General features: G+C 30.8%; 1 protein-coding gene across 2 annotated transcripts in view; it reads left to right on the top strand.

The window, feature by feature from the left end:
• Positions 1–3,943: 3,943 nt before the first annotated feature.
• Positions 3,944–14,838, top strand: part of LOC126742791 (uncharacterized) — a 71,615-nt gene continuing 60,720 nt past the window's right edge. The window contains exons 1-4 of one of the 2 annotated variants that reach the window (XM_050449583.1): positions 3,944–4,078; positions 7,606–7,774; positions 9,264–9,324; positions 9,960–10,126. In XM_050449583.1, the coding sequence (XP_050305540.1) occupies positions 7,617–7,774; positions 9,264–9,324; positions 9,960–10,126 (386 nt within the window). In that variant the 5' untranslated portion in view covers positions 3,944–4,078; positions 7,606–7,616. Of the gene's footprint in view, positions 4,079–4,640; positions 4,883–7,605; positions 7,775–9,263; positions 9,325–9,959; positions 10,127–14,838 lie in introns of those variants that run through there. The other variant, XM_050449582.1, reaches the window with a different exon arrangement.

Below are 14,838 nucleotides of genomic sequence, written 5' to 3'. Positions count from 1 at the left end.
TATGTACTCAGACTAAGTACATAGAAGTACTTAGTCTGAGTACATAGTACATAGAAGTACTTCTATGTACTCAGACTAAGTACATAGAAGTACTTAGTCTAACATCAATGTAATGTAATTTTTAAAAAAAATAACTATATTGTGAAGCTAATTAAAATTCTATCTCACTATTGCGTCACATTAAACTTAAAACTAGTCGTAGATTCGTTGAAAAAACAAAAAAAAATGACATGTCAATCAAATACATTATGGTATAAATAATACGGTTGACAACATTAAACAAGTTTTCTTATATTAAGTCTATTTTTTATTTATAGAATACTAACCTGAACTCCTATATATTTATTTACGTTGATACAAAATAGAAATTGTTCTTGATATTCGTTAAAAAAATTTGGACCTATTTCTGTCAACATAAATTAACTAAGGTTTTATGCAAAAAAAATAAGTCGAACGATACGTTGAAAACATAAAATTTGTTGTTGTAAAATTGAGATGTCGAATGGTAAATAACATTTTTATTGGGGGTAAAACCCGTTTTGTGTGCGTCAAAGGTTTTTTTTTTTAATTTCTTATAGCAACGATAAACTTAAAAAAGAAAAAGTGCAAACGTAATATTGTTCTTTGGATCTTTTTTTAATGATATATGCTTATGTTAAATGGCCTTAGGCAATTTTATGATTTAAACTATTTGCAGCGGAGTGTTGGTATTTAATAATTAATATGTCTTATAAACTGAAGCCACCTACGTTAAATGATTTTGGCAGTCATCACAATTTTCAGTATAGAATAATATCGCTCTGTTTATAGAAGAACTTATTATTAGAAAAAGATAACGACAAAACAAGAATTAGCGACAATCATGACGTAGTCGCTGTTTTTGATTAACAAGCTGTCCTGCCATGCCCCAAGGGTAATGTGTCTCTTTTCTACTATAAGTCTAAATTAAATGTCTTAAATTTTACCATCCATGAAATGAAAGGAATTGCAAATTTAGATGAATGTTTCTGGTATGTCTGAGATGAAACGAAGGTAATCGAGGAGCAAATAAAATAGGATCTTGCTTGCTGAGCTATATAGAACATACATCAAAGGCTAGATCGGAATGTGACGATCTTGAATTAGTTTTTTATTCGGATAATTGCGCTGGCCAGCAAAAAAACAAGTACATAAAAGACTCTAAGAAAGTATCCTAATATTAGATCCATATGCCATAAATTCCTTGTAACGGGACATACGCAAAATGAGGGGAATTTTGCACATTCCGTCATAGAACGGCAAGTAAAGCACTAAAATCAAGCCCAATATATTTACCTTAACGAGTACATAACTTTAATTCGAACTGCAAAAAAGTGGTTAGCCTTTTCAAATAAAGTTTATCAAATAAGTTTTCAGAATTTTTTGATTTAAAACATTTAAATGGAAGGATTGGAAATCTCGTTGGACAGAATAAATTAAGCGACATCAGAATTCTTAAAATTGAAAAAAATTATCCACTTACAGTTTTATATAAAACGTCGTATTCTCAGGAAGAATTTTTGGAAATGACGATCAAAGCAGTTCGAGGTAAGAGTATATATCACAGTATAATATCACAGACTCTTGAACCTGCATACAAGTCTAAAATAAAAATTAGTGAAGTCAGATCTTCAAGAGTAAATGATGCAGGGATTCCATCATGTTATGCAGATTTTTACAATAACCTAAAATAAGTGCTATTTACTGTTTGTATCCTTATTACAAGTTTTGTACTTCCTTAATACAAAAAAAATATTGTTTTTTATTTCAAATTTATTTCAGCGTCACAATACTAAAAAAGTTAAAATATTTTTCTTAAACAAAGTCACAATATGATATATGACGATAAAGTTAAAAAAAAATTAAATAATGCATTTTTTTTTTTTTGGAGAAGAAAGACACAAGTGTTCATAAATCATAAATTTCTCAATTCAAGTGTAAATCTCATGTTACTCGTTAACCACTATACTTTGAGGTCTAAAATCACAATAAAAGCATTTAATTTGTCTGCAAGGTTAAATTGTTACAAAAGAGTAAAAAATCATTAATCTTTAAACCGCTATTTTGACAAATATTAAATTAATTTTTGGATTATGACGTTCTTCTATAAACGGAGCGAATGTATAAAGACACCATGAAATAAGGTCAGTAGTAAAACATAAATGGTAAGTTCATAATTATAAAGAGTAAAAAAAATAGCGTAATGTGGCCTAAGACACATATGCTATTTCAAAATGAATTAAAGCTCGAAGTTTATTTGAAGACTTCAAAAATGCAATAAAAAGCATCAAGGCCAAAATTTCCCAAAAAAACTAGTGAACATAAATTTAGCCTATTACTTTTCTTTTATATAAAGTGCAATAAAATGCAGAAAGCACCCCTCTAAAATTCTGATTTTTGTTGGGATCCCTAGAAACATTTGGAAGTTTTTAATTTAAGAGCGGTTCCCAGAGAGCAGATGATGCAGTGATTTTCTATTTCCATGAATATGCAAAAAGGACTTCTAAAGGAAAGGTAAAAAGAAAAAATAATCAAAATATTCAAATTTCTTTAAAGTGTTCACTGTTCACTAAACTCTATTGGCAATCCTCATTTTTTGAAAGGTTTGGATTCAGTTTAATAAGCAACGGCTTTCACTTTATGCAGATTTTTTAATAAGCCTGTAACATTATAATATTTTTTTGATATTTAATTTTGTTAAAGCTTTCCAATTTGGAAAAGCCCGATTTTGTGAGTTCTACATAAGCAGCAATAAAAATGCTTCAATTTTAATACAATTGATTTTAATAGTACTCATAAAACTGCAATTCTTGGCCCATATAAACTTTTTTATAACTGCTATAGTTTACAAAAACCCTATACTAAATATATCTAAATAAATAGTGTAAACCTTTTAGTAGTTAAACCTTCTTTAAATGTAATACCTTTCTATTTTTTATATAAATAATTAATTTTACAGTAAGTTTCAAATTTATTAATGCTTTGTATTAAGAAAAATAAATATATTATTTTTACTACCTATTGAAATAAATTTTATGTATAGCATTCTTTTGCATACTTAATCAAAAATTTAATAATTAAAATTTTATTTTACCTATGTAACCCAATAAAAATGCTATTAACAAAGTACACTCATGTAGCATTGTGAAAACCTTTGTTTATTCCTATAAGTTTTTATTAAAATATATTTTTAGCAATTTTTAAATAGTCATTCAAAGAACAGTTAGTTTTTCCTTCAGTTTAATTTGCTCACAATTATCTTTACGTATTGTAACCTGTTAAACCTATCTGCAGTGATCCAAATCTCATGATCAGATTCTGGCGTCATCCATTATGCAATAATATAAAGAATGATTTATAAAGACAATTATTAGGTATTTATCAACAGTTTTGAAAAATTAATAACTATAAATGATAACAATTATATATCATTTAATTAATTTCAGTACCAAAATACAATTATCTAGCCTCTTCTCTTCTAACTAATGCAATATCTATTAGAAAGTAATATTTCTTATAAGATGAATAGGATTTGTACAATAAACTTACTTGACCCTGTGCATAAATTCCTATAAAACTTGATGTAAAATCCATATTTTATAATATGTATAGCATAAAACCTCTTTTACCTTGAAATGTAAAATAGTAAGGGACAAAATTCCCTTTAAAAAACGTGATAGTACTCACCAAACTTGTAAAACATTATAAGTAAACAAAAAAATGCTGGATGAAAAATTACTTATTTGCAAATTACTAGATTTTCTAATTTATGTTACATTTCACCAGTAAAGTTAAATTAATGTCAATTTTAGGAAATAATTCAAATAATTTACGTTTAGATACCTGCTTATTAATTTATTGTTTTCAAAAAACAAACTCGATACGTATACGGCCACCATCGATAAACAATAAGAATGACAAATGACAGAACAATCAACAGACGTCACACATGCTCAGTCGACCAGAAACTTCAAAAAGTAAAGTGAGTAAAGGTTTATTACGTAGTTATTGTGAATTTCCACTTATTTGAATATTCACATTGATGAATACCGAATCGGAGGTAATTATCTATATATACACTAATTCGTAAGCTAGACATTTCACATCACAAAATTGGTAGGTAACTAATTAGGTTCCAAGCGAGAATGAAGCATCGTAGGCCAATATGGCGTAATAAGCCACATAATTCGAAGCAAATAAGTAGAGCCGTGCTATTAATTTAACGAAAAACTTAAAACACAAGATGTCGATGAGCAAAAAATTAAATAAAAAAAAATTATCGTTACGTCAGCACTGTCGGGCCCGTTTTATTCTTAAATACCCAGCCTAGCTCATACAGACGACAAACCCGCAGTGAGAAATACTAAAAAATGTAAAATTTCTATTTTAACGGCCTCGAAACTGGGGTCTCGCGCTTTGCCTGCCTGATGCACGTTCTCGCTACGTTACAATCGTCGAACTAAAATTCCCCTCGTTCCTCCGTTCCCTAGTGAAAAGTTTTTGTGCTGTTTGTGTGTGCATGTGCTTCGATCCGCGATAATGGCCCGCGTTGCCGTTCTCCGTTCAAGTTTTCATATCAAAAAATGTCGGTGGTCGCTGGGAAGTTCAGTCAAACCGGGTTTGTTTCGGATCGCGTCGACGAGACTCGGTCGTATTCGGCATCATTTTGTGCGCATTTCGTCACAGTTGGCCATAGCGGACAGACCGAAACCAAAGTTTAGGTGAAGAAGAGAACGACAAACGGCATGCTTTTCGAATGTACTTTTTCTGCTATTTGATTTAATCATGACTGTTTTTGTAAATATTACTTTTAGTTAGTTGCAATCGCGAAATAGTATAAGTGAATATAAACAAACGTCTTAAGGTAAGGAGTTTCTGTACTACAAATACAATTGTTGGGGGCTGTTGTCAGGCATTGGGTATTGGTATTAGTCGTTTGTGTCGTCGTGCCGTACGAGTGCTGGTCGAAAATCCATGATGGCGGCGAAGTGTTCTAACGCTTTTCGTTCTTTTTTGTTCAGTTTGATGTTCCGGAAATTATGAATTATACAATTAGGAAATTATAAGCACTCTGATTTATAAAAAAAATAAGGTATGATATCTATATATTTTCCATATTATGTTGTAAGAGCCTATATAGGGTTTAAGAAATAGTGTTTTATGTAATTAGGTAGTTTAAAAAGGACGGTAGTTTAAATAGCTACGTCTATAAAAATTCTTATTTTGGTAAGCACAATAGAAAACCTTGCACTGTTACTAAAAAACACTAAACACTTTTTCATTTAATTGTTATTTCTAGTATTGTTTATGCATTTGTTGCATCTTAGAGTTATCGGATAAGAGTCTTAACTTTTGTTAATTTCATATGTATTTTTTTCAATTCTTTTGTTTACAAACCCTCCTATAGGTTTTAATCTTCTCCGAAAGATACTTGAAGATACTATTATCCTTAACGAAACACGTGTCGAGTAGGATATAAAGTGTAAAGTTTGTGATGTATGTTACGTTTTCTAATTGTCTAATATCAAACAGGGTGTGACAAAAAAGTTTTTCAGGGTACTTTATCTATTGCCATTAAATTTATTTATAAGTTACCTACTATATTCTGGATTTGTAGGTTAGGTCATTGTTTTATGTCATGCTACATATATTACTGTTTATGGACATGGTGCAGACCTCAAAAATTAACAAAATACAGTGGAGTAAATGAACAAGGCGCAACTTTTACATTCATGTAATAATTTTTGATGAACTTTTTTATCAACATAAAACATAACCTCGATAAATTGAGATTAAAGCCTTGTACATACCTAGCGATAATTACGGCGAATAAAATAATATTTAATGTTGCTGAACGATGTTGCAGTTATGGCGGGCAACGCTGCAAGTGTGGTCAAGAGGTTAGCAGAAAAAATATGAGTTTAAGTATGAAAGTTGGAAGATCCAAAAGCAACAACTTTGAATGAAATTATGAATTCAAGGACGACCGCAAAAATATCCGATTCTATTGATTTTTAATGATTGCCTGATACTATAAAGTAGATATTGTAGGAATAACGAATAAGTCATTGTTAAATAGAAACGTTTTCATGAAATTTAATTATATCACTAGTGCAATGGTTCTTAAAGATTTATTTCACCGGCTATAATCAAGGTATTAGCTAATATTATTTCTCAACAATATTTACCAGATCCTATAATTTGTTTAAAATGAACAGACATATGTAGATGCCAGCATCCTTCTCTAAACTTAAATTTGAAGAGACGATATTTTGCGAGATGCCACGCTATAAAGCAATAGGCAAGAAACTGGAAGCAAATACTTATTTTGTTAGTATTGGAGTTTATTTTGTATTTTTTGTGTTGAGTTTGATATTTTTTGTTTTATTATATGTTTGTTAAAAAGAGTGAAACTAAACGTTTACCAATAATAATAATTGTACTTAAAACAGAAATAGTGCATTTTCGAGTTGGGTAAGTTAAATATGTTGACCATCTCAGCAAACCTCTGAACTTTTAGTTTGAATCGTTAATACTACGAAAATATGGATGCAGGCCGCAGAAAAATAGAGACTATAATATAATAACCTACAAATTGATCACTTATATTTCAAACAAATAATGTTAATATTGTTTGATTATTCAACTGGAGTATGTCTCACAGCACCTGATGAGTAGAGTGATTTTTATGGAAACCATTTCATTCCGTTCCTATAATCTATAAAGCTTACGATTTATTTCATATTTTCTATATATCCAGCATCTGTGAAGTTGCACATGTAGCTAACATATTTCTTACTGAGAATGGTAGACTATGTGTTACTAAGTGAAAAGTATAATATACCGACAGTATTGTTGATAAGAAAACGTGCGACTTATAGTTAGATTATACTGGTACTTGGTTGGCAAAATGTTTCTCATAAACTGAATGTGGCGTATTATCTATGGATTATGTAAAAAGTACTGCTTTTATTTTAAAACTATTAAAACATAAATCTTACTAAATATCTTCATATCCTAATACACCTGAGAGATATAATATATAAGCTAACAAATATGACACTTTTGCAAAGGAGGTATATTCAGTGCCTCATCCAGATGAAGGATTTCTGCTTCTATCGTAATGCCTACACATAAAAAGGTGTAATGCATAGCATTACTTTTGAATAAAAGCATTTATATCCAACTTATTGCAGTTTATATTTTGATATTGATATGTTTGGTACTAAAAGCTTATAGGCAGCCTTGTAAGATTTAAAATCTGGTCATGTTTATAAATCTATTAACTTAAAGCCAAATATCTAAACAGTAGGCTAGTTGTCGAGTTTTTCTGTCCTTATGTATTTTTAAAATTTACAGAACACTCCAAAAATGTTCAGCTAATATTGTAGCTCCCTCCAACAACAACCTATTTTGCGGCTTCTGTTATCATCAAATGTACCGCTGGCGAAGCGTTTCAGAGGCACCTTTAACGAATAAACTGTAAAATAGAATAATATTGGCGGAGTCAACTATGTCTTATTTTGTACTTATTATTAACATTTTCTTGTATTATTTGTGTTTATTATCAAACTAATTCTTTTTCAGCAACACCAATCATGGCTGAGCAAGAATATACCAAAAAGTTAGAATCTCTTCAGAGATACATTCCATTTTTACTGAACATGATGGGAGAACTAAAGGCAAAAGGAAACCGCGAAGCACAATTGAACAAGATTCAGTCATTACACGATATGATTACGAATACACAAAAAAAGTAAGTAGATCATAATTTTTATTCCAAATAATCAGCATAATTATTTGAAAATTGTTTGGAATAAAAATTTGCAACTGGAGTATGGGAAAAATATTTTTTTTTATAGAGTACCATTTTGATTAACTTAGTTTATAACTAAGTAACTAAGTTTATTCTTTGACTTATTATTTATGTCGAGTATAAATTAAGCTTGAAATATATATGAAAATATTCTACACAAAATACCAGGAGATCAGCGATCATACGATTTCATTACGATATTATGCAATGATTGCTTCAATAAAGCACTTATACGGGTTAATCAAACTTGCTGTAAGCGCGAAAACCATATTTGAATGATGTTCGATTCAAATATGGTTGGATTCGATGACGATACTCGAGAAAAATGATGTATACCACAATGTGCTTTTGGGAAACTCTGAAGTCCTCTTTCTAGGGACAGAAATATCCAGAAAATTCTACTCGAATAACATGTTTTTAACAAAAGCCAGTGAAACCACCGAAAATTTGATATTATTATTTTCACCCTATTCACTTGATTTATCATATTCTAAAAATTTATATTCTAAAAGTATAGTAACCAATATCTGAGTACATTAAAAATTGCTATGAAAATAATAGAGCCTTTAGATATGCCCGTAACAAATAATGCGAACGAATCTTGTAGTGAACAGAATAATAAAGTTTCAAAATACAATATTGAATAGTGCCCCTAACTTCATAAATGTATAAAAAAAATACAAGTCAAGCAATCTACAGCTTTAAAAGCGCATCTCAAAAAAATTATTTCAAACTGAAGGAATATACAAAATAAAGGATAGTAATTATTTATTCATTTCTGAGCTACCTACATCCTTATAGTACTGAATTATTAAGTTCCTAACTATCCTTATAAAAGTTTTAAAACGTGAATGATCAAGGACGTAAGGAGTGTAATATGGATTCAAAAAAATTGATCAAATAAGAAATAAATAAAAAATAGACACAATCCATAGCACTAAACTAACTAGCATTTTCTCCTCTCCTGAAAGCTGGTTAAAATTAAATTCTTTGTAAGTAGATCAGATTCTGCTATATCAGGACAATATATGGTTTTTTACCATTTAGAGGTCTAATATATTAATGTCGCATACTGGAGATATTAACCATTATAGTTGCTATATAGTTGCTATACCGAATTTGGAGTAATCTGGCTTTTACAGATTATTATAAATTCCGTAAATTATGCACCGGGAGCAATTATCAAATCAACCACAAATATTACTGAAACTGACATTTAATATGAAATATATTGATTTTTATATCTAGTTTTTTCTCTTATTTTTTATGTGTCTTAGGCAATACTATAAATAGGCTTAAAGGTGCTCCATGTGCGCTTTTTTGCCAGTACTATAGTATTATTAAATACATGAACAAAAGTCAAATATTAATGGTATTTTTATTTAATCAATACTTAGCATAATTATTAATCTATTGGTTCTAATTTTAGGTTGAAGATTGAAACCCTTAACAGATGTGAAGAAGTTTTGAATAACATATATTTTAAAGTGGTAAGTACTAAGAATATTTATTAAAGAATTAAAATGAATTATTAAAAGAGTTAAAATGAATTATTAAAAGAATTAAAATGAATTATAATTTAACAAGCACAAGGATACCTTTTTAGAAAAAGCAGATTTTTAAGCTCTAAACCGATAAAATAAAAGGTAAATATTTAAGACGAAGAGAAAATCTACTGCAAAAACTATTTTATACTTGACTATTCAATGAAATTTTAATTTAAATTTAACGGTTTTGAAAATCTATACTTGTTCGGTTTATTCCCTAATTAATTCCCTATTTAAATTTCTTCATCAGTAGTATAAAATAGTAATCAAATAATAATATATTTTTTATTTATACTAATGTTTCTTATGCCAGACCGCTCAAAATTTTGATGGCTTCGTAACTTTGAAGCTTTGCAAGTTTTTTTGTATCCAAATATTTGGATTTTAGTATAGTTATAGTTTAATAAGTATCTATTTTTTTTGTATTTTTCTGTATATTTCAGAGAAAAGCGTTAAAGTAAAAATACGTTAGCATAGCCTATATAATTGTAAACGAAATTTTTAATTTTTAATTGCAAAAAATACAATAAATTCAACAATTATTTGAAAGCTGTAAATAGATATTTTTATTTTTTTAGAATCCTCAATTACGCGAGAAGGGTATTGGATATGTAGAAAAAGTTGACTATGATAGAAATCTTCCTGGAATCGAAAGCCCCAGATCTACGCCTCAAAGTCCGAGTCCACCAAGAGATATATCACCAACAAAACCGATTACTATACCAACTGAAAAAATTCACCCGAGGTAATTATCATTAGATTAATATAGATGAATATTGGCATTATCTTAGTACTATAATTGTTAAGACTAACCAAACGCGATTGTATCATAATAATAACAAATGAAAAGTTAAAAACGTTTAGAGAAAAATCACATAACCCTAATGACTGGTTAGCTTCAATTCCTGCTTTATGTCTAGAGACTTAGATTAATAAGGAGGTTTAAACGTAAATGAAAAAATATATCACAAAAAAACAACGCGAAGAACGAATATCTGAACAGAGTAAACCTCACTGCCTTCACAACAATGTAAGCTAAAGACATTATGTAGCTTGCGAAAGTTCGTGTTCTACAGAGCTAAGATTTTAGTATTATATGACTATCGAATCTGCGGCTACGACAGGGATATGAATAAAAAATTGCGCAATTACCGAGAGCTCTATAATATAAAATTCAATGTAGTACCGGGTGGCCAAATAAGCGAGGTAAGCGGCTGTATCTCAGGACCTGTACATCTAGCAACAATGTAATTTTTTTTATTATTATAAAAGTGACCATAAGAAAATTTTGAAAATTATTTTTAGGTTCCGTATTGCACCGCAAGAGGGCGCAACCAAAAATTAAATAAAAGAAACGTCTTTTTCTCCGAAAACTCAAATATTAACTTATACTTTTGATATTATTTTTAGTAAGCCTAGATAATTTGCTACAATTTTGGTTAATGAATTATTGACGTACGAACGATAGTAGGGGTGGAAAAAGCTATTGAAAGTGGAATCATTAAAATCGGTGTAAATTCTAAACCACTTATTCGATTTAAGCAATTCAAAATTTATTTGCAAGATAAATGTAGCTGCTTTAAAAGTCTGATCTCATCACTACCCTATAGTTCCTAATAAAACCGCCAGAGGGCGCAATTTGTAATAATTCCAGTTTTATTCATTTTGCTCCAAAAATTCAAATTGAATGGTATATTTTTGACATCCTATTTAAAAAGTAAATAAAATTTGCAAAAGTACTGTGAAAACCGCACGATGATATCTTTGCTCGTTTTAAAGTTATAGCAAATTAAAATTTTTTAGGCACCGAGCCTAAACTTACGTACCGCCATCTAGTGTCCCGCCTAAAAATCTCTAATTAGTATTACCACAACTAGGATACCATGATGTTGTCATAATTAATAAATTATTAAAGTAATAATTGATTGATAAATTAATAATACCTATGTATCACAGAATAACTGGAAGTTTATGTGACTTTCTTAAGGCGAATAATTTTATTAACGAATTTCTTTTTATATTTAAATTATGGTCCTGAGAAGAACCGATTTTAAACCCAAACATATTTGGTATTTAATGCCATGATAGGTGTTCAAACTGCTTTCCATCTCATTCCAAACAAGCTTCCAATCTTCTTTCGGTGGATAAAACTGCTGTTTCGATTTCAGCTGCTGATATTTCATTTATTGCACCACAGATTCTGTTTTCCATATCCTATCTTGTTGTAGGTGGAGTTTGGTACACAATATTATTTTAAACGACCCCATAAGTAAAAGTCTAGGCATGTTAAATCGGGTGACCTGGCCGGCCAAGGATATATACTCCCCCTTCCGATCCAGCGCCCTTGAAAGTAATTATTTATATGATGCCGCACCAAACGGCAAAAATGTGCTGGGCAATTAGAAATACATGGTCCGTCTTACTTCCAATGTCAAATCTTCCATTAAAATAGGCAAGGAATGTTAAAAAATGCAAAAAAACATTACCGGTTAATGTGCCATCAAAAAAACAAGGACCAATAATTTTCATTCCGATAATACCACACCACACGTTTACACTCCAGCGGCCTTGGTGCTGTCCAGCACCAAGGCCGCGTCTCGCATCCAACGAGGATTTTCAACCGACCAATAATGCATATTATGCCTGTTGACTTTCCCATCGCTACAAAAAGTGGCTTCATCGGTCCACAGAATCTGTGACAAAAAATCCCTGTTTTCGCGAATCATTGCATATCCATTGGCAAAAATTAATTCGGCGCTCAAAATCATGTTCGTTTAGAGGTTGGTGTAGGATTATATGGAAAGGGTGTAACCTTAAAATAAAATGACGTGCCTATATTCGAGAAGAAAATTATAATAAAAAGATGACTTGTGGTAAAGATTACCTGTGGTCTAAGTATATTTTGAACATTAGTTCGAGCTATTCCCAAATCTGAAGATAACGCACGAGTTCCAATATGCCTATTAAACTCTACGTAGGTCAACGCATTAATAATGTTTTCTTCAGTTCTTCCAGTAGAGCGACGCCTTCTAAATTTGGGCCGACTAAAACTCCCAGTATCGCGTAGTCGCTGTACCAACCGTGGAAAAATTCTTCTGCCATAATGGCGGCGATCTGGATTCCGAAGGGCACACTGTCTTTCAGCTATTGCTGCATTTTGAAAGCACTCGAAGAAAACCGCAATCAAATCCACAGCTTCATTATTTGTCAAAGGCATTTTACAAAAAAATCGAGCAAAGAAAATTGAAAACAGATTTAGACTGGCCGTCTAATAAATATTTGACGTTTCCATACAATCCTTTTTAAAAGTTTCTTTTGTTTTTGCCACCTACTATACGTTAACTAGACATTCTAAGGCCGAGCGCTAGATGGCGGTACATAAGTTTGGACTCGGTGCGTAAAAGACTTTAATTCGCTATAACTTTAAAACAAGCAAAGATATCATCGTGTGGTTCTCACAGTATTTTTGCAAATTTTATCTACTTTTGAAATAGGATGTCAAAAATATACAATTCAATTTGAATTTTTGGAGCAAAATGAAAATAAATAGAATTATTACAAATTGCGCCCTCTGGCGGTTTTATTAGGAACTATAGGGTAGTGATGAGATCAGACTTTTAAAGCAGCTATATTTATCTTGCAAAGAAATTTTGAATTGCTCAAATCGAATAAGTGGTTTAGAATTTACACCGATTTTAATGATTCCACTTTTAATAGCTTCCCCTACCCCTACTATCGTTCGTACGGCAATAATTCATAAGCCAAAATTATAGCAAATTATCTTGGCTTGCTAAAAATAATATCAAAAGTATAAGTTAATATTTAAGTTTTCGGAGAAAAAGACGTTTCATTTATTTAATTTTTAGTTGCGCCCTCTTGCGGTAAAATACGGAAGTTGAAAATAATTTCCAGAATTTTCTCATGGCTACTTGATAATAAAAAAAAATTCCATTGTTGCCAGATGTACAGGTTCTGAGATACAGCCGCTTACCTCGCTTATTTGGCCACCCGGTACAATCATAAAAAAATCTGAAGAATTGTAACATGATCTTTAGAGTTATTTTTGTAATTATAACTATTTCCTTAGTGCTGGATATAATTAAAAGTTAACATTTTTCCCAAGATCTTATGTGTACGAGTATATGTTAAACCTTTCAATGAAAAGGGTGTGTCGATACGGTCTAATCGCACCTAACTGGTTGCTATGCTCCTTGTTATTGAGAACTTTAACTCGTGATTGGACATGGATCCTGCGCGCATCCCAAATGGTATATAGTTGTGCTTAAAAGTGACTAATATTAATATATTCAGTGTCAAATTATTCCATTGCTTTTAGTGTTCTTTTAAGTTTGTTTGTTTAGTGTTCTATGCTTAGGTTATTTGGCGAAAACACAAACCGAACTATTAATTTAAGCAGCCTTATTCCCATTCTCTGTAATGAAAAAATGCAACATACAGCATCAAGGAGAAATCTTAATTATGGATTTAAATCTACGTTTTAATGGGCTTGGTTATGTGTTGTTAGTAGAAGAAGTAGTTTTCTATCCATTATCCATACCTACTTATTAACTGGTTGCATTTCCTCTTGTAGTTGCTCCAAGAGAAAACAACCTTTTCTCGACAGGTTGTTAAAACAAAAAAATATACAGATATTACACAGAATGGATATTAAATTTGGCCGATTTGTAACAGGGAGCGATGAAGTCTATGTTTCATCAGACGGAATCTTTAATAGGCATAACAGGAGCCATTGATACCAAGAAAATCGTCATATTTCTCTTGAAAGGTTCGGGTTTAGCGTTGCGTGTTTCATTTTTTGCGGGCAACTAGTTTTTATAATGGCTGAATAAATGCTAACAGCAGACTAGTATTTAAACATACTACAAGAAGTCATTCCCGAACTTTTCGAAAATTTTCCTTTGACAAATTTAGATAATATATATTTTCAACAAGATTATGCACCAGGAGATAATGCTAATATTATTCGGCCATTCCTAGAGGATTCGTTTCCATAAGGTAGCCAGCGAGATTTCCCGATCTTTTTATCTTGGACTTTTTTCTGTGAAGCGACTTAAAAAATAAAGTTTATATGGTGCGGCATTCAAATTCTGAACAATTTCAGCAATCAATAATAATAGCTATAAAAAAAAATATACAGAATTGTCGTACGTATCCCATTATAGTTTTAAATGTTATGTAAACTGTTTGTGCAAGCCGTAACTGCTTGTTCTGGCTCAACTATTGATTTTGCTGTTTTACTTTTTCTTATTTTATTTGCTATATGCTTATCTTGCTTTGAGAAGCAAGAGGGTGTGAAAGAGGAAGGATTTTTTTTGCTTAGGGAAAGGTGTGGGATGGGATGGAATTTTTGGGATTAAGGTATTACCTTACTTCAGCTTTGGGTATTAAATGAAAAAATTTTTGTAGGGTCCCGTTGCCCTTAGTTTATTTTTGAAT

The sequence above is a fragment of the Anthonomus grandis genome, chromosome 12, assembly GCF_022605725.1.
Source record: "Anthonomus grandis grandis chromosome 12, icAntGran1.3, whole genome shotgun sequence".
NCBI lineage: Eukaryota > Metazoa > Arthropoda > Insecta > Coleoptera > Curculionidae > Anthonomus > Anthonomus grandis.
This window is presented reverse-complemented; position numbering and strand designations above follow the sequence as displayed.